This window comes from Muntiacus reevesi, chromosome 1 (genome assembly GCF_963930625.1).
Source record: "Muntiacus reevesi chromosome 1, mMunRee1.1, whole genome shotgun sequence".
Classification (NCBI taxonomy): Eukaryota; Metazoa; Chordata; class Mammalia; order Artiodactyla; family Cervidae; genus Muntiacus; species Muntiacus reevesi.
In genome coordinates this window covers 112,375,141-112,399,588 of record NC_089249.1, presented here as the reverse complement: position 1 = coordinate 112,399,588, position 24,448 = coordinate 112,375,141, and the positions used below count along the sequence as shown (strand labels likewise).

The window sequence follows — 24,448 nt, the reverse complement described above, 5'->3', positions numbered from 1 at the left end:
TCTAAAGGAGTACTGAAAGAAATTAAACAAACTGAGGGGCATACCATGTTCATGGATGGCAAAACAGATATGACTTGCTACAGATTATGTGTTCTTTTCATTCTATCAGTGGCAATCCTAACCCCTCTCTCTCACAATCAAATATATTTAAATGCAAATAACCATGGTTAGGATAAACATGAATTCTGTCTTTATAAAGTAAAATCACCCTTTAAAGTCATCAATTTAACTCTTAGTTGTAACATTATTCATGGTCTCTTACAACTTAAAAGGGATATACAGTAAGTCTTGACACTGTAGTATGACATTACTTTCTAAAATAAAAATGTAATGAGATTGAGAAAAACAGAGCAGCAAAGAAAAATCAATCATTTATTGGTTCAAAGTCTTTATTCTCAACTTTTTAAAATATCTTTCATGATTCCTCACAGCTCTGAGACCAGAATTCTTATCAACTCCATCAAGTTGCCTGGGGACCATCTGTAGAAAGTGTTAAAAGTCAAAGTAGCTACTTCAGGCTTGCTGGCTGAGGAGGAGGCAGGTTGCCCAGAACCTCAGGACAGCCAGCCTCACACAGAGTAAACACAGGCCGCTGTGCACTCAGTAATAAATTCCTCAACCAGCACATACTCTCCTGAGGTTTTCATGTAAGTTTTTTCCAATAGATTCCAAGTTGAGTAATAAACAGGCATAATACATTTTCTTGGGCCCTCCTTGAATTCAGGAAGATCTGACAATATCATGAAATAGCTCAGCACAGTTCTCTGAAATTTTTCATTAGAATTCTTTTCTCCTGAATCATGTTAATAAAGTACAATTTGGCCTCAGATTCATGCGTAACTACTTACTCACAAGCAGTTCAAGCCCAGAAGGATGGGAAAAGACGCTAAAGCCTATGAGTAAGAGGCAGGGCCAGACCCAGACCCAGGAATTGCAAGGTTTCTAGATAGATGTTTTCCAACAAAGCTATATATTGCTTAGAAAAGTGCTCCTTTATATTTGACTGGCTCTGAGATAAGACTGAAACACTCTTCTCTGCTTTCATCTTCAACTGCCTACACTGTTCTCAGAGTCAGAACTGGCACTTGACTCGGTAAGCCTCAAATCTCTCTCATCTTTAAAGGGCAGCGACTTCCATTATTTCTCTCCATTATTTTTCTATAATTCATCAGGCTGAGCTAATTCTAGGTATTCTTATTCTATAACATATGTCAAATTAACAAAATAATGCAAGTCTATTTTCCCCCTTCATACATACAGTATACTCTGAAATTATACTGTGTGCACTTGATTTTGATTTCAAATTGAGATTTTTGAACACTATTTTCCAAACGCAGTGGCTATTTGCTACTCTGAGCCAGCCCAACAGAGGAAATGAGGAATCTGATTTGTTTTATTTTAAAAGGAAGAAAAAAAAACTACTTAAGGCCTGATCCTGGTGCCTTTGAACATTTAACACTCAGAACCTGAATTGTTTCATAACAAACTAGAGCTCCCTTTCCTCCCTCCAAGAAGAGGCCCTTGGGAAGTATTTATTTAGTTAATGAGAGTTAAGTAATTGTGTTTTTTTCACAAGACAAAAAACAAACAAAAACTTTTAGAAGATGCTCTTTGAGCTCCCTAGCTCTGCAAGGTCCATATGATCTCCATCAGCCACGAGCCTGGAGCAGTAAACTAGGAATTTAGGGAACAATGTGGCCACAAACACTTCTCCAAAAAGAAAAACAACTCCTCTCTTGGCCCAACTCCAAAAGGCAATTGAGCCGGGTAAGGTCCAGGCTAATCTCTAAACAGCCTCTCTGCCAACTTTCTCCTACAGTCATTAGGTTTTTCAGCATGGACTTTGCAAATAATCTAAAACAATTAATTATGCTTTCGAATTCACCCTGTACCATCAATGAAACACTGCCAGACAGCCTTTGATAATATATTTCCAGAGCTAATTAACTGTGACAAACCAGAGGACAGACTCCCCAAACACTCGAGAGAGCCAGGCAAAGACCTGGCTGGTGGCAGTGAGGCCACCCATGCAAAACGATCCTGCAGCGACAAAGTGGGGGGCTGCTGAGTCAGGCCCTCAGGGTCCTCACAATATGTCAGACCCTGCCCTCAAATTATATCATTATCAGGTTCTTAAAGTTCAAATTATTTTTCCACCCTAAAGATATTTTTTCCTTCTAATGACTGGAAATTCTTAATTTGATACTTAGTAGGTTTTTATTGCTTCTAGTCTATACCTCCACACTTCTGTTAGTTGCTCAGTTGTGTCTGACTCTTTGTGACCCTATGGACTGTAGCCCGCCAGGTTCCTCTGTCCATGGAATTTTCCAGGCAAGTATACTGGAGTGGGTCGCCGTTTCCTTCTCCAGGGGATCTTTCCAACTCAGGGATCGAACCTGGGTCTCCCACATCTTGGGCAGATCCTTTACTGACTGAGCCGCCAGGGAAGACCATACCTCTACCCCAAAAAATATGGGTTTTCATTTTTTAAAAGAGAGGGATGAATAATAGTTTTTAAACGTATATTTTAAAATAAATTTCACCCCCAAATGATCTTCTTTCAATCAAAGAGTCCTGCATAATCCAAGATTTCCCACTCCCATAACCTCAGCCATGTGGGAAATCTTTCTGTTTTTTTCACTAATGCCCCACAGAATTCCAGGCTGCTCTACATGCATGGTCAGCAAGATAAACACACTTTGGGGAGGCCTAGAAAAAAACCTGCAGGAGGCAAGAAGTAAAACTGTAGTTGCATTCCTCTGGACTTTCCTGTTCTAGTTTCAAAAACAGAAAGACCACCACCTGGGGCTTGGTGAGCACAGGGCCGGATTCAAGCTGCCCAATTTCCGCCCCCCACCCCCCAATGACAGTGATGAGATCTGAGAAACCAAATCAGAAAACTTCATAAACTACTCAGTGGTAAAATAAATAAATAGAAATTATTCTAAAAGACAACTTTTCAAGCACAGAGGTTAAACCTTCTCGGTGTCTTATCTCAATTTTTAATAAATATGATGTTGGGTACTTAATAAATATCAACAACAACTTTGGGGAATTTTTTTTTCCCTTCTAAAAAATGTTAATTTTTTAAAAGTTCTAGCCTAGAATATGATTACAGGAATAAAATAGGAATCAGTGAGGAAGCTAGAGCTAAAAACTAGAACAAAAGAAAGTATGCTATAATTATCCAGCTCCTTGCTGATATCTAGCACGTAACTTAAATTTATAAAATGTATTAAAATGAATTTATGCATTTATTTACTATGTAAAACTGGATTCAATTCTATTTCTCTGAAACACTAGTTTTGCTATGAGAGGCAACTTTGCAAAACGTGATGAGACCCTCAAAAATTCATATTCCTGAAACACAGACCACATGGGGAATGAAAAGAATGAGATTTAGAAATCAGGACAGTAAATAAGTTGGGAAGGGAGGGTTAAGGCTTTTCAGACAGTGATTTTTCAAGGAATGTCATTCACAGTGCAAGGAAATTTTCTTTAGACAGTTTGGAAGGTTGTTCTGTTTTTTAATATTCAGTTTTCACTGTTACATAAAAGTAACTATCTTTATTATTAGGTTACGGCCTAGTATTCCACTGATATGAGATATCAGTCTTTACCTTTTCCCCCTCAAAGGGAACAAATTGAAAGCAAACCACAAAGTCATTCTGAATTTCACAAGCATTTCACTTCCAAGGTTCTTTCCTTCTACAATCTGATCCTGACTACCATCATCTCTTGCCTCAATTATTATGATGGCCACCAACCAGTATCCCCAAATTCACCCTTGCCCAACAGTCTATTCTCAACACTGCAGCCAGGGTGATCTTGCTAAAATATCCTTCAGATCACATCATTCTGCTGCTTAATGGCTCTTTCTCACTAGAGTAAAAACTGCAGTGGTCTACAAGGTTATATGCAGCCCTACATCTGTCCCCAAGGAACTCTCTGACTTTCCACTCCAGCAGCCGCCTGGCCTGTTTACTAAGGCTCAAGTACTGCAGACAAGCTCCCACCTCAGGACCTTTGCACATGCTCTTCCTCCTGCCTGGAATGCTCATTTCCCCAGATATCCACTTAGCTCACCTCCTTCCAATCTTTGCTCAAAAGTCATCTTCCCAGTGAGGTCCTTCCTGAATCATCTTACTTTAAACTATACTTCCCTGTTAATAATCCCTAGCCCTGTAGACTTTTCTCCACTAACGCTGCTAAAATGCACATAGTTTTTGTCTGTTTCTGGTTTCTGTCTCTCTTCACTAAAATGTAAACTTCAGGTGCACAAGGATTTTTGACTGTTTTACTCACTGCTGTATCTGCAACAGCCGGAATGGTGTCGAGAATGCTCAGGAGATGCTTGCTGAATAAATCAATCAACGTTTTAGGAAACTTAACCATGTAAGAAGGTGGCAAAAACTCATTATTCACACTACAAAGTCTCCCCTTTCTGTGCCACAGAAGATAGCAAAGTACCTGAGCCCTAGTATACACTCAAAACTAATTCACCAGACTACAAGCGCCCATCTAAACACAGCAGGATGTAAACACTGAGAGAAAAGGTGAAATGATAAATGGGATAAAGGGGCAAGCGGGAGCACTGCGGCATTTTGCTTCACCATGCAACAACACAATGCCAAAGAGGCCGCACAGATGTGTCCCGCTGGAAGAGCTCGTTGCAGGAAAGTGACCAGCAGCTCAGCGGCACCTCTGATGAAAACAACAGAGAAGGAACTGACTCCAGAAGCGGGGGCTCTGCTCTCTCCTGAGGCCTTTGCTACCTGAGCATCCTTGTGGATGGGGCCAGAGGGCAGGAGGACGGGAGGTGTTACTCCTGGTGGCTAGTCTATCGTCTAGACCAGAATGAAGTTATTCAGGCATGCAAGGACAGAGGGAAGAAGCAACATGAAGAACTCAGGCCAGTCTTAATGGAACCTTTTCCTTCTGCCATAACTACACCACTTATAACTATATGATTCCTTTCACTGCCAACGGAGAATACCTTTTTTTTTAAATCAACATTTTCCTTTAAAGGCAGTAAGCTTTTCCACATTCTATTCTAAACTAGTTTGGTTTCTTTTTTTTTGCTTAAGATTTCTAAGAGTTGGCAGGACAGGGCAGAAGAGCTAGGCCTCTGTCCCCAGAGCACCTGCTGCCTGGGCTTTGGAAGGAATGTTCTGAGGGCAAGCACACTGGTAAGCTCTCTAGAATGCCACCTGATTTACAGTGTCCTCTCAGAGAACAAAAATAAGACCACATTAGACTTCAGGGTAAATCTTTCTTAAGTCGCTCTGGCAGAGAACGTTTCAAAGAAAATGAAAGTCAGCAGTTCATGTGAATGCAGTGTAAGGTGGGCCAATCTCCTGAGACACGCAAGCACCTCCGCGCCCTGATGCCCCTACATGCAGAGCCGGTCCTGAGGGAAGGCCTCACAGTGACACTGCCCAGAATACCCCGTGTTCTAAAACACTTCCAAACCAGCACTTGGAGCTCTAGCAATGATTCAAGGTGGCCCCAGAATAGGAGGATTTAGCTATCAAAGCAAATAAGCTGAGAATGCCTAATTTCCCATATCCACAGTGTGTGAGAATATAAGCCTTGTGTAATTAAACAGTTACATGGTCACACACAGATAGCTCTGTCCTGATGGGAAAGTGGATCAGCATTTACAAAAATGCACCGTGACTGGTATCCTAAAATAACCCAGATCAAGAATCCAGAAAACTGGGTGACAATTATACAGTCTAAGATAAAGAGGCAAAGGAGAGAAATCTGGGTTCTGTGAACTTGTGACATCAAAGTGAAAATGTTAGTCACTCAGTCATGTGCAACTCTTTGCAACCCCATGGATTATATCCCACCAGGCTCCTCTGTCCATGGGATTCTTCCAGCAAGAATACTGGAGTGGGTAGCCATTTCCCTCTCCAGGGGATCTTCCACCCAGGTCTCCTACACTGCAGGTAGCACCCTCTTGGTAAGTATCTTTCTTAATCTACATGCACATCTGGTTACCCAACTATCTATTCTCCTTGCACATAAAAAAGAAAACGGACTTTTATTTGATATCATATCATATTCCACCCCTACTGGTAGATTATGCAAGGCAAGGTAATCTTTGAGAAATGAACTCATCTTTCTTGACTAGCTAACTGCCCCAACTTTGTGTGTGTGTGTGTGTGTGTGTGTGTGTGTGTGTGTGTGTGTTGTTTCTGTGCAAAAACCTAAAGAAAGGGAAACAGGGACCTCATTACATGGGTGTGCATGGTCTCTCCAGAAGGATCACTACCTAAAATGAAGGCCATTCTATTCACTCTGGGTCTTTTAATAATAGTTCTTTGCTCCTTAAAATAAATAGAAAACTGGCACCCTGGTGATAGCTGGCATCACAACTGACAGTATCTTCTCCCTATGTATCCACAAGTAGAATTAAACACAAAGGTGGTTATAATAACCACCTGAAAACTATAATAATCACCAGCCAAATCAACTAGCTGTGTCCAAAGACTTAGGGGTTAGCAAGAGATCTTTTTGATATTTGTTTTGAGCCTTGAAGTCTATTCCTCCTACATTTACTTTCCCTGGTGGCAGCCCCCACTGGCACCCTCCCTACCCTCCTGCCATTATGAGTTACAGCCGCTGAGCCCTTAGTTGGCAGAGAAGGGAAAACTGTGGCAGAACCACCTCTGCGGTCCTCAGGCCATTGATCTCAAGCCCAAGAGAAAGAGTGCCAGTTCCCGTTGGGCAGCACAACGGAAAGAACATGAACTCTGGGTCTGCTGCCATGCTGCTGCACTTAATTGTCATATGACTATTATTACTCAAAGAACCATTTCAACTTTTTAAAAATTAACTCTCATTATATATGACATTTTTCTTCCTTAAGCCTCAGTTGCATCATTTGTAAAATTAGCATTATAATAATAGTGGTAGGAGTGGTGGCAGTAGTAATAATTATAAAAACAGTGATAATAACGAACACCTACTTCACGGGGTTTCTGTAAAGATTAAATGAACTGACTGGTGCAGAGTACCAGCAGAGCGCCTGGCACCATGGTTTCAAGAGGTGCTGAGGGGCGTGCTGCAGGAAAATCACCCTGACTCATCGGTGCAGTCTGTCTGCAGAAGTGTGCTGGGTTCAGGTTCAGTCAAGAGGCAGACCAGCTTTCTAAACTAATTACTTGCTCTCAAGCCCCTTACTCTCATTCCATAAATGAAAAAACAACCCTGCCCATCCAGGGACTGCTATGAGAATCAAATGAAACACCAGGCATGAAGGCATTTGAAAACAATAAAAATAAAGTGGTATTATTATGTTTAGCCTCCACCCAAGGCTGTCTGCCTGTCCATTCCAAACCAAGTATTAACCAGCTAGTATTAAAACCTCTGCTTGCTGTCCTATGAACCCAAAGAGTTCAAAGCTTTCTTAGCAGGAAAATAGCTCCAACTAAAAACATCTCTGTTCTCCTGTGGACTATACCTGGAATTCCAGGTACATCCAATAAAGATGAAAAGAAATGTGTTTGCTCAATAGAAATATGTGTTTGGGTCACAGGCAAGCCTCCAAAAGGATACATCGAGGCACCAAATGGCATCTGCGGAACGAGGAAGCTGGCCAACCCCCCCACACTCCGCTGGCACAGAGGCCAGCAGCGTCTCCGCAGAGCTCCCCTCAACAGCACCCCTTTGTCCTGACACAAGGGACCGGTAAAACACAGACAAGTCCATCTGTTTCTCCCAAGCCGATTTCCCTGAGTTCTCCCTGCGTGCCTCTTTTTCTCGTTACCGAGGCTCCTGGGAACACAGCCCTACCTAACGCTGGCCAGCCACGGAGGCAGCAGTTAATAATTTTTAAAGATGTATAGTGGAACAGTTTTTCAAGTGAAAACTTAGTGAGGCTTAAGCCCTCAGGAGCAAGCATTTACTTTTTTTAACTTCCCATTTTCTTCAGATACATTCTAGGATTGAAGAGAAGATAAAATTGATGATAAAGGCCTAAGGTAATTTATACTCAGGAGGCATTAGGGTCCCCACACAGCTCTTGTTCAAGTCCATGGCCCTCCCTCCGCACAATGGTGTACAATAACCAAGGAACAAGGGAGGGAAGGAAAAGTGTGAGTTTTGTCAAAGCAACCACTAATGTGGCTTGCTTCCTTCACCCTCAGCCACAAGCAGAGAAGGAAGGCTTTCAATGAAGGCCCACACGCAGGCATCTACTATTCCATCTCAGGCTCATTTTATGTGCTGTGCTGGGCTCGTCTCCTCCCTGGCTACATACCTGAAGGAAGCCTTCACCACTTCTGCTGGCAAGAACTCTATAATAGAGCTTCACAGCCGTGTCCACGGGATAAGAATACAAACAAAGAAGGCTCGTTACTTGAGGGTCCTTTCACTCTGATTACTTACATACGTCTCCCCTAAGAACAAAGGGGTTTGACTGGTTCCTGGATGCCTCATTGGTGGTTATTCATCTGGTGTTGAATCAATCAAGTGAAGAGGTTCATACTTATTAGTTATTGAGTCTCCGTTTTCTTATGAGGAAAAATGCAGATGACGATAATAATACTAATACCACCTCACAGTGTTCTTTTATAAAGACAAAATTAGCTGACAGAAAGCAAGCCTGAGCTAAATGTCAGCCTACGTGCCAGGCACTGTGGCCTTTGTGGCCAAGGAGGCCACATTCTTAGCCTTACTTTCTGAGGCTGCAGTTTGAATTCTAACATTTAACAATGCATGCTTTTGACTACAGGGGGATGGAAAGAGAGAGAATCCAAACCTCAGAATGAAATCCACAGCTTTGTTCTGACATTTAAGATCCTCTATAATGCACCCCCATCCTTCCAACATCCCCAAGACATCCTCAGACACCCCCAGACATCCTCTACATCCCCAAGCAGCTGTCTGGGGCATCTGTTTCTTAAAACAACATCAAGAGCCTTCCTGGCAGTCTAATAGTTAAGACTCCACACTTTTATTGCAAAGGGAGTAGGTTTGATCCCTAATCAGAGAACTAAGATCCTGGTCTTCAAAACATAGCTCAAGACATAGACTTCTACAGAGCCTTCCCAGGCTGCTCTAACCAGGGTCATTTGGCTTTTATTCACCATGCATTGATTATTTTGTTACATGGTTATATTTTATATGCCTAACTAAAGTACAAGCAACTCAAAAGGATGAATCTTATCTCTCTGTGTATATCCCTAAGCGCTCTGTCTCTGCAAACCATTCAATATCACAGAAACCCAAGTCTATGCCCCGACTAGTAATGCTGAAGAAGCTGAACAGTTCTATGAAGACCTACAAGACCTTCCAGAACTAACACCCAAAAAAGATATCCTTTTCATTATAGGGGACTAGAATGCAAAAGTGGGAAGTCAAGAAATACCTGGAGTAACAGGCAAATTTGGCCTTGGAATACAGAATGAAGCAGGGCAAAGGCTAATAGATTTTTGCCAAGAGAACACACTGGTCATAGCAAACACCCTCTTCCAACAACACAAGAGAAGACGCTACAGATGGACATCACCAGATGGTCAATACCAAAATCAGAGTGACTATATTCTTTGCAGCCAAAGATGGAGAAGCTCTATACAGTCAGCAAAAACAAGACAGGGAGCTGACTGTGGCTCAGATCATGAACTCCTTATTGCCAAATTCAGGCTTAAATTGAAGACAGTAGGGAAAACCACTAAACCATTCAGGTATGGCCTAAATCAAATCCCTTATTATTATACAGTGGAAGTGACAAACAGATTCAAAGGATTAGATCTGATAGACAGAGTGCCTGAAGAACTATGGATGAAGGTTCATGACACTGTATAGGAGGAAATGATCAAGACCATCGCCAAGAAAAACAAATGCAAAAAGGCAAAATGGTTGTCTGAGGAGGCCTTACAAATAGCTGTGAAAAGAAGAGACACCAAAGGCAAAGGAGAAAAGGAAAGATATACCCATCTGAATGCAGAGTTCCAAGGAATAGCAAGAGAGATAAGAAAGCCTCCCTCAGTGATCAGTGCAAAGAAATAGAGGAAAACAATAGAACGGGAAAGACTAGAGATCTCTTTAAGAAAATGAGAGATACCAAGGGAACATTTCATGCAAACATGGGCACAATAAAGAACAGAACTGGTAAGGACCTAACAGAAGCAGAAGATATTTCTCTGTTTTCCTACTACTTTTCAATGAGATTTTAATTAAGATCACTTTTAATGTACCAGCTAAAAGGAAAATAACTTTGCAATCATGAGACAAAGTGAAACTGCTGGTAGAGAGAATGGGCAGTTCAAATTCACACACCAGCATTCAAAAGAAACTTTCCCTCAAGATATTTGCAACAAGAGTGTCATTCTTTCTGCTTTCCAATCTCATAAACCAAGTTCTGCAAAGTGACTTCCACTCATTCTGCCTACATTTGACTCCTGGTCTGAGTCAACTGAAGCCTTAATGGTGGTCTGGCTTCTTCAGTATACCACAGAGGTGAATAGCAGAGTTGTGACTAAGTGAGCTCATAAACTAAGAATACCCTTCTAACAATATTCATTGTTAATCTATAATTATTACAGTAGTTGGCTGTATTGCAAACTCAATGCATGCTTATTATTATCACTCTCATGTTACCTGTATGTGCACTTCAACAGTCAAAACCAAGAAGCTAATCATTTTTTAAGTCACTGTGTGTCTTCTTAAGGCCAGCCAGTTTTCAAAACTGGCCCAACAAGTTAACTCTAATATAGCTCATTACAAAAGAGACACAAAGCAAATTATAACAAAATAGAGCAAATTAAGTTTCTAAATTTGTTAAGTAACCCTGACTGCCTACACTAAGATGTTGATGTGAGGGATCCGGTACTCTTATTTAAGGAACAGTGTTCCAACCAAACCATTTGCTTCTACTCATCTACAATCTCACATTCTGATGGCCTCTAGGAAGCACAGTATATTTTCGTATTTTTTAATTTTTATATTTTGTTTTGTTTTGTTTCTCACCACACCATGTAACTTGTGGGATCTTAGCTCCCCAACCCAGGCCCTTGGCAATGAAATTATAGAGTCCTAACCACTGGACTGCTAGGGAATCCCCTCTGTAGTTTTTTAAAAGTCACATCCTAAAATACCTGAAATAGGCAAAATTAAATATTTCCTAAGTAGCCTGTGCTAGCAGTGTCACCTCTATACAAAAGATCTATTTATTTTACAATAAAGAACCAAAGGGCTTTCTTGAAATTCTTATTTAGGACAAGAAAGTAAATGTAATCTCTGCATGTAACAAACTTAAGTGGGTTTAAACAGCATATTTGTTCTCTGGCCACCTCCACACTGAAGTATATGCGTCACCAACATTCAAATATCTAGCACTAGTGTAGTAAGATATAATATAGGCAAACACATTATGTATCTGTAGAGGAGTCAAGCATTTTATTCCTTGAAGAATGTAAATACTCAAGTTCTGCATAAACATCACATATTCTAAATTTTTCTAGAATGAACAAAAATACATCCAAAAGAACACAATGAACATGCAATTTGTATTATGCAACTTACCTGCAGTTGCTAAGCAGGAACTCATTAAGGCAAACATGACAATCACACAATGAGAAGTCATTTTTATTTCTCCAAAAGTGTGTCCTGTTCAGTCACCTCAGCCTGTAGTTCTTCAGATTATAGACAATCTTTGCAAGTCAAAAGTGGCTTTAAAATCCTTCTTTCCAATTTTCAAATTGCCTGTAAAAATACACATTTTATGAAGAAAACTTAATGCAGGAATTTATGTTCATAAGTACATATTAAAGTGAAATGAAGAATTCCTAAAAAGTATAAGAAATTTACCTTAAAATATGACTAGACAGCACTCAGGCAAACTGGGGGTGGGGGGGCAGTAATTATCAAATAAAGATTTTTACAGCAAATACTTTTGCAAATACATGTTTCCTTTGATGTTTTAAATCTTTGGTTTTATACTAAAGTTTCAAGAGTATAGAATAAACTCAAGGTACACCTAAACATAACATCATCAGTTATGTTGGAACACTAATCAATGACACTTAATAAGTGAATTTCAGAAAAAAAAAAAAGACCAACTCTGATTAGAACTCAATCTAAGATGCAAACTATTATATATAGCATAGATAAACAACAACATCCTATGATAAAGCATATATAAAAATATTTTTATATTTTTATTTTATAAATTTTTTAATTTTTTAATTTTATATTTTTTTATATTTTTTATCAATATCCTATGATAAAGCATAACAGAAAATAATGTGAAAAAGAATATATATGTGTATAACCAAATCACTTTGCTATACAGCAGAATTTAACATAAAATTGTAAATCAATTATAGTTCAGTAAAATTTTTTAAAAAGAACTCAATCTCATGTTATACTGACAGACCTATCACAAGGATCAAATTAAAATACTAATTTAGAATCAATCTGAAAACATAAGGAACCATTAAAAAGCAAAATTCTTATTTCAACTGTTTGCCAACATTTTAACATGTGAAAACTTGTCTCTCAACTCCAACTAAGACTATCTGGTTACTTGACTAGAGGATCCAAGAGGTTTTTTAAAACTTTTCCTATCTAGAGCCTTGAAATAACAAGTTTTGTGATGGTGGGATTAACTGGAATATTCTCCGATGACCCTAAAAATTACCTCATTTAGGCACTGCAACGTATTGATAAATTTTCCTACCTTATCTCCCTGAGTCTGGCACAACCCACAGAAGCTGCAATTCAACAACCATTTATTGACCAGCTACTATGTTCCAGGTGTTGCATTAGGACATGATTCCTGGTGTCAGGAATAAAAATTATCTGACAACCGAATAAAAGTATGAAGACCCTGCCTGATCTAAGCTTCAGGCAAGGCAGGATCGCGCGTTTCTAGGATCCACCTCAAACAGCTAGAGACTGCAGCCCTGTTACCCAGAGTCAGATAAACGCATCCCCAGAAACAGCACGCTGCCTTCAGACACAAAGCCAGTTTGGGCACTTGCAGACACAGTACAAATATATAAAAACAATGGCAAAACGAGTTCGAATTAAATGGTTTTAGTTCACTGCATCAAGTGTGAAGAGAAAGATATTTAAAATGCATCTCTGTAGGAGTAATACTAATGGCCTTGGAGAAGGAAAAACAACAGGGTGATTGGGGTACAGAGGCAGGAGAGGGAGGGAACCTTTTCAGAGAACTCCCACTTGGGTTTTACAAGTATTACCTACCCAGCAATAGTAACAATAAACTTCCAATTTCAAAGATAATTTTTATATATGCTTTAAAACTGAACTATTACATATGCAGGAGGCACTGTGGTCCAGTCTTGGTAGGAAAATGGTTTTAAAAGCCTAGTATGAGTGAAATACAGATGAGAGTGGCAGTAAAAGGTCTGCATAGGTGTGAATCCACTCTGCCACCTCCCAAATGGGTGATGTTGACTGGACATTCTGCATGGATGAAACTATCCTACAAACTATTGTGAGGATTAAATGAGTTAACATAGACACATTGTTTAGAACAGTGCCTAGCAAAAAAAAAAACAAAAAGGAACAGTGCCTAGCTCATAATAAGCAATGAATAAATGTTAGCTATTATTATCATTACTGGTCCATTCCCTTTGAGGTATATTTACACCAAGAAAGCAGAAAAATTAGGGTATAGCTATTTACATAATTTTTAGCTACTGAAAAATACTACAAAATAAACACTACAATGGACACCAAAAGGAGATAAGCTAAGAGCAGATCACTAAGAAAACAAAGTTATCGACAAAATTGAGGCACAGTTCATTGGTGGCACAATGGTCTTATCTCCAAAACTGACATAACTCTGGACACCATAAAATTGTTTCCAATCACTGCTTAAAGTGATTGCCACCATAATTCCACATCACCTCAGATGTAATGGAAGTCTCCTCGGTTATCTGAAAAATCAATGACCAAAAAAAAAATCAATGCCAGCAAAGAGAATCTGTCCCTATTTTTTTTTCCTTCAAAAAATTAGATTTCCTGAATGGATGGATAAGGAAAACTCTAGAAGAACATGTCATTTCAACAAATACTAAAAGGGCAATTTTATAATGCAAAACCCTATAAGGAGACCTCAGAAGATGACTTCCCAGAGGATTTTTATGGTGCATACAAACCACATAACCAGCACGAGGCTTGGAGGGATATTTAAGGAACTTGTGTCACCCCCTGCCCGCAGCTGCAGAGGGTCTATGGGGCTGTGCACCTTAATCCAGGGCTTAAACCAAGTCTGAATGAACCTGGACAAGAAAGGCAAACGGTTCTATTAAAAATATAGACTGCAAATTGCTGACAAGAATATTGGGTAATTATTAAAATGCAGCAATTACAGATATAATAGAGCCAAGCTAAACAGTTTGATGCCCAAAGGCAAACCACAGCAAGTTTACACCGGATCTTAAAACATCTCCGAGGAAGTCCAAGACAAGTTGAAACTTACACACTGCTGCTTCGAACAAAGAAGGAGCTTTTCTTCTTTTAGCTTAAAAGTCCCTCCACAATGTAACTTGTTCAAAAGAGAAAATAAACTGCAGAGAGTTTTTGTCTAATCTTCCCAATGTGGTGACAGGATCCTAAGGCAGAGGAGAATAAAAAGGGAAGTGTGTCGTTCCATTCACTGGAACTCCAGTTTTGGCCAAGACTTGCACATATCAGCAGCTGAACACACAACCTGGGGATCAGTTCCCTAACTAGAACACAGGATGATCAAAAGCTTCGAAAAAGTCACAAAACTGGAAAGTTTCCACAAAACTGGAAAAAAGTCACAAAGTCTGGAACAAAACTAGGGAAATACCAATTCTTTTCCTTCTCTGAGGTTATATCACACTCAATCTGCACAGACCAGGGACTCAACCCTGGTTTTCTGACCTCTCTGTATCTCTTTGGACTTTAAGAACAAATAGCTTTCTTTAGAAATATAAATAGGGTGCTCGAAATCTTAAAAGAACAATTTGAAAGATACTGTGAAACAGTCATTTTGCCCATATTTCAAAGTAATGCATTCCATTCAAAGGGTACCAAAACTTACAGTATCCACAAACGAACAAAAAATAATTCTGAGTGAGACCTTAATGGAGTTTTTAAAAAATGAATGTGATACTAATTCTTCTAATTTCCCCTGAGTCTATTTTTAAGGTCATTAAACTTAGTGCATTGCCCCACATTCTCTAGTGATACAAGGAGTTCACAGGGAAAGACCAGGATAAGCTGAAAACCCCTACCCAAATGAGTCCTGAAATACATCATGGTTTTTTGAACTAATATCCAAAAGGAATTGGTTGGAAACAATTGGTATTTCCTGGGTTGATCAGGATTTTTTTAAGAGCAAACCTTGCTCTATCTTAGAGGGAAAACGTGGTGAAACAATGCCTGGCAATAAGCTTACAGCCAGCAAAAAAAATTAGTAACTTCCCCTTCGATAGCTAGCACAGTGGGCTATGAACATGTGATTATTCAAAATCAGAACCTACAATTAACTTCCACCCAATCAATTTCTCAACTAAAAGAATTAGCCTGCTAAAGATAATATGAACAGCTTTTAAACTTAGATGAGCTCAACAGAATTCATAGATGAAGAGGAGCCCAATCTCCAAGACCAGCACTTGCCCAAAATATTAACAATAAGGCAGAGTCAAGACTAGAAACCGGGTCTTCCCATGACAGCACTCCACCTTGCAGTTCCAGGTCAGTTGCCACAAACTAGGAACCGTTTTCTCTCCCTCAGTGCTCAACCTCTAGAAACAGAATGTTTTCTCCAAGAGAGAGGGAAGTCTGCCATAGCTGCCATCAGACATCGGTACTTCCATGTTGACATGTGCACTTTGCACAAATCATTACTGATCACAAACTAAGACTTGACTTCCGGACTGTGGGTGGTAGTCATGATAAATAAACAATCCTTGGTGATGCTGTATGACTAAGTTCTTTGAAGATAAAGCACAAATCTTTGCATCGTCGTATCTTAACACTATGACTGTTCAACCCCCAATATGGAAAATATTCAACAAATGTGAAGATCTTAAAGATGTGTATATTGAGTGGAATAAAAAATGACCCATCCCCTAAACCCAAATAGGTAATAACACCTGATTTTCTGGTCCTTCAGCATTAAAAGGTTTTCTAGCAGATCATTAAAATGTTTCTAGTCTGCCATTTAATAGTGATTTTTTTGGAGAAAGGTATACTGTTAAGTCTGCAAATGGTTAAATAAAAGCTGGTAGAAGAATTGCTCTGATGGATATTAAACATGTTATTCAGGGGATTTAGAAAAAAGGCAGGATGGATGACATCAATATATAGCTTGGCAGCCTGAAAAAAGGTGTGTACAGGATACAGAACAGATACTATTGTTTAATGACATTTGGATGCCCTTTAAGATCTGTGCACAGAGACAGCAAAACCACCTTACTGAGTCACAACAGCAATTCTCCCATTTCTCTACAACACAGAGAAACTGGCTAATCCCAAATCCCCGTTTTCAGACAGACTTGGCACAAAGAGGGGAAAAGTCTTGGATGTGGGTAAGAAATCTTTGGAATTGCATCCAAGTATAATCAATATTTGATAAATATTTACTATGAGGAGCCAGGCACTGTTAAAGATATCAAAGATATAGCAGGGGAAAAAGGAGCCAAAAATCCTGCCTTCATGGTGCTTACATTCTAGTAAAAGTAACACCATCTACTACATTAAGCAAGAATTTAATTTCCTAAGCCTCCCCCTTCAGTAAATCTTTATTGCTTATTCCATGCGAGGCAATAGGAATATAATGGCCACAAAAAGAGACATATTCTTTTGCCCTTGTAGTCTTAAAGTGTGGTGGGATAACCAGCAAATAATCACCAAAAAATGTAATTATAGGCTATGATAAGAGCTCTTTTTTTTTTTTTTAAGAGCATTTTAAAAAAGTATCACCACTTGAAGGATAAGTAAAGATTTAAAAGCTCTAGTGAAGGATAACATTACAGATAAAGGAACCATTACAAGTCACTGATGCTGAAGGGATGGCTGCAGAATCAATAGGAAGGGAAAGGAACAGGGTCAAGAAGGAGTTTAAGCAGGAAAGTGGCATGAGCCCAGGAGGTTTTTAAAGTGTCCCTGGTACGGGCAATGTGGAAAACAGTATGGGGGTGGTTTAGTTGCTCAGTTGTATCCAACTCTTTGTGACCCCATGGACTCTAGTCTGCCAGGCTCCTCTGGCCATGGAATTTTCCCAGCAAGAATACTGGAATGGGTTGCCATTTCCTTCTCCAGGGGATCTTCCTGACCCAGGGATTGAACCTGCATCTCCTGAATTGCAGGTGATCTCCTACACCTCCCGCATTGCTAGTAGATTCTTTACCACTGAGCCACCAGGGAAGCCCATGTGGAAAACAGCTGGAGGTTTCTCAAAAACTAAAAATAGAACTACCATATGATCCAGCAATTCCACTTCTGGCTATATATCTAAAGGAAGTTAAATCACTGCAAAAGAGATATTTGCAACCCCATGTTCACTGCAGCATTATTTACAGTAGCCAAGACACAGAAACAAACTACATGGCCACTGATGGATAACTGGATAAAGAAAATGTGGTGTGCTTATAAAGGAATATTACTCAGCCAAAAAAAAAAGAAGGAAATCCTGCCATTTGCAACAAAACTGATAGATCTCATAGTCAATATGCTAAGTGAAGTAAGTCAGAGAAAGACGACTACTATATGAGCTCATTTATCTGTGAAATCTAAAAAACTGAACTCAGGAACAGAGACCAGATTGGTATTGCCAGAAGTGGGAGTGAACGATAGAGGAAATGGGTGAATGTAGACCAAAGGTACAAACTTCCAGTTATCTAAATAATTTCTGGGGATAGCATGTACAACATGATGACTATAGTTAACAATACTGCATTGTACATTTGAAAGTCGGTAAGAATCAATCTTAAAAGTTAACACAAGTTATAAAAAAGCTGTTAACTATATGAGGTAATGGATGTTTACTTACTGTGGTAATCATTTTGCAATATACAAATCATTATGCTGTATTTTATGCAATGTTACGTGTGAATTATATCTCAATAAAACAGAAAAAAATTAATTAAAAATAAATAAAGACTTCTCTGGGTACCATGTGGGGAACACACGAAGGGAGCCCAGAGTGCTAAGATGATCAGTTAAAACTCTGACAGCAGTCAGACAAGAAAGGTGGTTTAGATTAGAATGGAACCTCAGTTTCTTCATTTGTAAGAAAATAAACTAAAGAAAGCTGAGCGCTGAAGAAATGATGCTTTTGAACTATGGTGTTGGAAAAGGCTCTTAAGCGCCCCTTGGACTGCAAGGAGATCAAACCAATCAATCCTAAAGGAAATCAGTCCTGAATATGCATTGGAAGGACTGATGCTGAAGCTGAAACTGCAATACTTCAGCCACCTGATGCAAAGAACTGACTCACTGGAAAAGACCCTGATGCTGGGAAAGATTGAAGGCAGGAAGAGAAGGGGATGACAGAGGATAAGATGGTTGGATGGCATCACTGACTCAATGGACATGAGTTTGAGCAAGTTCCAGGAGTTGGTGATAGACAGGGAAGTCTGGCATGCTGCAGTCCATGGGGTCACAAAGAGTCGGATATGACTGAGCGACTGAACTGAAACTGACCTTACCTACATCACAGTGTGGTAACAAGGAATCAAATGAAATTGTACATGTAACAGCACAAAAGCTGTATTACTTATCATTAGCAGCCTGTCTCTATCAAAGGGAATTACTATCCTGAAGCCTAAGATTAAGTAAAGTTTCAATATTCTGTGCCTGCCAGTGGAAAGGAAAAAAGGAAGACCACTCTTGAGCTACCTGGGCTTCCCTGGTGGTTCAGACAGTATAGAACCTGCCTGCCAATTGCAGGAGATGCAGGTTCGACCCCTGGGTCAGGAAGATCCCCTGGACAAGGAATGGCTACCCAATCCAGTATTCCTGCCTGGAGAATTCCATGGACAGAGGAGCCTGGTGGGCTACAGTCCATGGGGTCGTAAAGAGTTGGACACAAATGAGAAACTAACACTTTTACTTTTCACTTCACTCTTGAGCTACCTATACTTGTAGGTAGGAATTCTACATGAAGACCTAGTAAAAGAAGGCAGGATGCAGAGAGGGCACAAGAAGTACAGAGAAGCTGGGCTCTGTTCTCCTATACCCGTCCAGGGCCTGGTCTACCCTCATTCCTGGCTAAGAGTGTAACCAACACATCTCTGGCCCCAGCAACCTTAATTTCCTAGGGGCTGACCTTCAGTCAGTCCTTAAGAGCCCTCTGTCTATCCCAAGCACAAGAGACCTCACTGCCCAAGCAAAATACAGCATAAAGAGGAGGGTGGGCCTGGATACATCTCACAAGGTTGTAAAAGACCAGGTTTTGTTCAAGTTGAAACAAACTAGGACTGATATTTTTAACTCACCCTTGCAGTATTCCAAGAACCACCTTTCACATTTAATATTTCTTTACCTAAAGATTTCAGTTGCTTTTTAATTTTAAGCTAGAATTCACAGAGAACTATTCTTGGGGGTTCCAAATCTGGCTTACCCAGATGTCTTACATTGGACCAGTCGTTTAGCCTCCATCACCCCCTCATCTGCAAAACAGTAATGATATTTTGATTGTAATATATGAGACAGAATATGGGCATGATACCTAAAACAATACCTGGCCCACATTGTACATTTTTTTTCCATCCAGTACATTTTAAAAAAATAATAGTCATCGAAGTTTCTATGGTTAAAATATATAGTCTTTTAAAGAAAAAAAGGCAAACTACCAGTCACAGTATAATATAAACAGCAGTTTACATCAAAGTTTATATTAATTTTGGGATTAGACTTTGTCACCTAGAATTTCAGAAATTCCCTCTATCACCAAAAAGTCCTAAAGACAAGAGTCCTAAAGACAGTCATAATACTGCAATGTTGTTCCAAAAAGGCAGTAAAGCTACTGTCTCAACAGCTCTTGTATAAGTTAAAAGATCTGGCTGCATTCCCCTTCTCCATTAGCCTCAGGGGTTTAGCCAGGGGGCTTCAGAGCTCAGCCTGGCACCAAACTAACCCAGATGCCTAGAGGGAAGAATCAGCTATCACCAAAAGGCTTTATTAAATCACAAAGCAGCAATCATTCCAGCCAAAGCAGCACAGCTGAATATTCTCAGGTCCTAGCTTGCACCAAGTCATTTAAAAAAGCTTTGGGGTGGGACTTCTGTGGCAGTTGAGGGGCTAAGACTCTACACTTTCACTGCAGGGGTGGGGTGGGTTTGATCCCTAGTCAGGGAACTAACATTTCACATGCTGTGTGGCATGGCCAAAAAATAAATAAAAAGTGCTACATCTCCCAGACCTCCAACAGACTATTTTGTACAACATGTACTAATTTGCCAAAACATTTGATTCATATCTTTATATGCATGGATTCTGCAAATATATGAATTCAGGATAAACATTCCAGCAATAAGACTATTTTGCTAATCACAATTAAGCACATTTTTTTATTCCTCTCACTGACTTCCAAGATAAAATTCTTTCTCTTGGGTGGGGATAATTGCTCAACAGATACATTTTGATCACTTAACTGATATTATTTGGTAAAGAAAGGGTTCAGCCACCCAGGCTTGTGAAACATTCAGAATTAAAACCCTTTGATGGTTGCCCACTGCTATCAAGATAAAAACCAAAACATTTTGCGTGGTTGCTGGATGTTGCCAACTTAGTCCCACCTCATCCTCTGCATTCTCCATCCATGCTCGCCTTAATTCAGTTCTACAAAAGGGTCAAGTCCTTGCTTCCAGAAGTGACCTTCACTGTGTTGGAATTCAATGACCCGCCATGGTTCCCCTAACATGGCCAATTTCTAACATCTTCAAGGCTTCAGGTCTCTGTATAAGCATTACCTCTTTAAGGAAGCCTCCTCTGAGTCTCTTGAAATTAAACTTGGACACCTAGAATATGGTGCAGTCCACCCCCAAAGTAAATCTCCATGTAATTACTTCCTTCCAGGTGTGGCTTTCCTACTCATCTGTCCATTTCAGAAAGAGAGATGACAGTTGCCCTGGCTCACTTAGCATATAGAAGGCAACCAGTGAAGGTACCATATGGATGTCAAGTATAAAATACTATCTTGTACATTACATTAAAAGTAGTATGAAAAGACAGTGAGTTATCAGAACATCTCTCAATAACAAATGAATGGCTTCCCTGGTGGCTCAGACGGTAAAGAATCTGTCTACAGTGCAGGAGCCCTGAGTTCGATCCCTGGGTTGGGAAGATCCCCTGGGGAAGGGAATGGCTTTGCATCCAGTATTCTTGTCTGGAGTATTACATGGACAGAGGAGTCTGGCGGGCTACAGTCCAGGGGGTCGCAAAGAGTCGGACATGAGTGAGCAACTAACAGTTTCACGCTTTCTTTCACTTTCCAACAATTAAGAAAGACCCTATACCTCAGTATTTAAGAAAGACCCTATACCTCAGGCAGCCTCAAAGGAACAGCAGAGGCAAGAATTTGGGTATCAACACATTTCACAAGCTCAGACAAGTCACTTCATTCTGGGCTTTAATTTTTTCATCTCTAATATGAAGAGATTAAACAAGAAAATCTTTTATTCTCTACCTTACTTATAATTGTCATTATAAGAGCTAAAAACTAATCCTGAATCTCTCCTATAAAATGAGACTTCAAATACACTTGTGGAAATGTGAAACACAGGATCATGGAGTAGCTAGCAGGAATGACAACAAAATTGCGAAGTATTACCCTAGAAAAGCATTCAACTTGACAATGTAAGTGTAAATAAAGTATTAATACTACATTTTTTAACATACAACTTATATAAACAAAAAATATTTAAACAAATTATCTTATAAGCAAGAAAAGAAATCACAAAACCTGAATTTTGTCAGATCTGCCTATTTCATCAAAATTGCCATTTTTATTTTACTCCTCAAACTCCATGAGTTCTACTTGTTCTCCTCACCTCATTTCAAAAGTCACTTCTGATTACTCCCATTCCTCTGTAAACACTGTTTCCTTAACATTTTGTGTATAATTTGTTCCATGTTATCCTCTACTTAGAGACAACTCAGAATGTTAGAAATAGATAACGTTTACTCCAACCCTTTAATTTTGCAGATTAGCAAACCAAGAATTAAAAAGGCTCAATGACTGGCCCACTGATACACAGCTAGTTAGTAGCACAGCCAAGACTTGTCCACAGGCTGCTTTGTAATTATTCTGGGGTCGTTCATGTGTTTCTACAACATTCGCCTTCCTTTTTAGAGGCTAACACCCTGCCACCTTCTTTGGACCCCACAAAATGTCTCAGTTACCATCTCTGGGGCACCTTCTCTGTTTTTCACAATTTCTCATTTCAACCTCTCAAAAACCCAAGGAGACAGATTTCTTTAACTTCATTTTACAATGAGAAAAGTGAGGCTTAAGATGCTAAACCACCCGCAAGCTAGTATATCCTGGCACCAGGATTTGAGCCCAGGTCTGTCTGATTCCACAGCCTATGATCTTAATCACTACAAACAGAAACTTGTCTGCTGTGGACACCAACCAAGCCCCACACAGTCACTTTCTGATAGTGGCAGCCTGATTAGATCTGACATAGGGAGAAGCTACTTTGTTTTGTAACCATGGAGGCAAGGCTCAATCACAGCAGTTTTATTTTATTCCATTCATTCATTATTTATTACCACCTACCAAGTACCAGATGGCGCTAGTGGTAAAGAACCCGCCTGCCAATGCAGGAGACCTAAGAGATGCGGGTTCAATCCTTGGATTGGGAAGATCCACTGGAGGAGCGCACGGCAACCTGTTCCAGTATTCTTGCCAGGAGAATCCCATGGACAGAGGAGCCTGGTGGGCTACAGTCCATGGGGTCGCACAGAGACGGACACGACTGAGGCAACTTAGCAGCAGCACCATGTACCGGAGAGTTTCCCTGGTGGCTCAGAGGTAAAGAACTCACCTGCCAATGCAGAAGACACAGGAGGCGCAAGTTCAATCCCTGGGTCGGAAAGATCCCCTGGAGAAAGAAATGGCAACCCACTCCAGTATTTTTGCCTGGGAAATCCCATGGACAGACAAGCCTGGTGGGCTACAGTCCATGGGTCGCAAAGAGTTGGATGTGCCTTAGCAACTAAACAACCACCATGTACTAGGCACTGTTCAGAGAGTTCATACATTTTTAGTGTTCAGGAAACAGTAGCTTTAATTTTTAACTAGGTCACTGACAACAGCTCCATTCAAGACAATTTACTTTCAATTTGATGGTTTTGAATCCCAGGGTTAAATAATGCTACAGCTTTGTATAGGGCCAATAACATCCTCCTAAGCCTTTGACTTCCTTGGCTGAGCTTCCTGTCCTGATGAGGCGGGCTCTGTAGAAACCATACTGATGTTATCACAAAGAGAGAGAGAGGTAAGTAACTCTAAAAGGACTGTTACACTAATATAAATTAGCTCTATACTCAACCCAACCCCCTACCACAAGAATTGGATGCTTCTTCAGAAGTATAATTTACTACCCCTTGGGTTTAAGTCATTGGTTTCAAAGGACCATACCCCCACCACTGACAAAAGCAAGTAGTAATTTCTTTTTTGTTTTTTTCTTTTTGGCCACACTGCACAGCATGCAGAACTTCCCTAATGAGGGATCAAACTGGTGCTCTCTGCAGTAGAAGCGCAGTCTTAACCACTGGACCACTAAGGAAGTGTGCAAATGGTAATTTCAACTGCTGTCTTGAAAAGGGTTAAAACCTCTCTTCAAAATTAAGACAGTAATTTAATTTTTTAAAAATCCATACTCCAAAGTCCTTTTTGTCTAAACTAAACAATTCTTTTCAAAGAAATTAGAACATCAAAGCAAAACTCAGGAGTTTGGCCTGGCAGTCTCAAGACCATTCCTTAGGGCATAGCCCCGAAGCAACCCTAGAAGGTTCAGTGAGCGGCCCTGTGCATGGGCCCAGAGCCAAGGGAAGATGTCAGGGCCACAAGGAAATTCTGCTCCTCTGCCCCATACCCTCTCCCCCAGCTCTTCTGTTTAATGCCGTGTTTACTTTTCATCTTCGTAGTCCCATGGGTTAAAGAGCAAACCAGAGGCAGAGAGAAACCACAGCAAGCCCTAGCCTGTCAGAGGTAAAATGGGAGTCTTCCCAAACCACTTTAAGGCTGAGCAGAACCCACTATCACTGCTTCAAGTCAAACAATTAAAGAGGTCAGTGTTCTAGTCTGACAGGTCTTGAACGGGGATTTTTAAAAAATCAGATTCTCCCTCCAGACATACCTGATAGTGTTCCCTTTTCAATGCCATAAGTGTACATTTAACTGGATTTGCAAGAAAACACAAATCTTGCTTCCTCTCATTTATATATTCATCCAACAAATATTTATCTATTTGCCTGCTCA

The 24,448-nt window shown here is 40.1% G+C and overlaps 1 protein-coding gene across 2 annotated transcripts in view; it reads right to left on the bottom strand.

Moving 5' to 3' along the window:
* Positions 1 to 24,448, bottom strand: part of TGFBR3 (transforming growth factor beta receptor 3) — a 194,567-nt gene that overhangs the window by 159,381 nt on the left and 10,738 nt on the right. For both annotated transcript variants that reach the window (XM_065908873.1, XM_065908884.1), the window contains exon 2: positions 11,536 to 11,715. In XM_065908873.1, coding sequence (XP_065764945.1) covers positions 11,536 to 11,596 — 61 coding nt within the window. In that variant the 5' untranslated portion in view covers positions 11,597 to 11,715. The remainder of the gene's footprint in view (positions 1 to 11,535; positions 11,716 to 24,448) is intronic.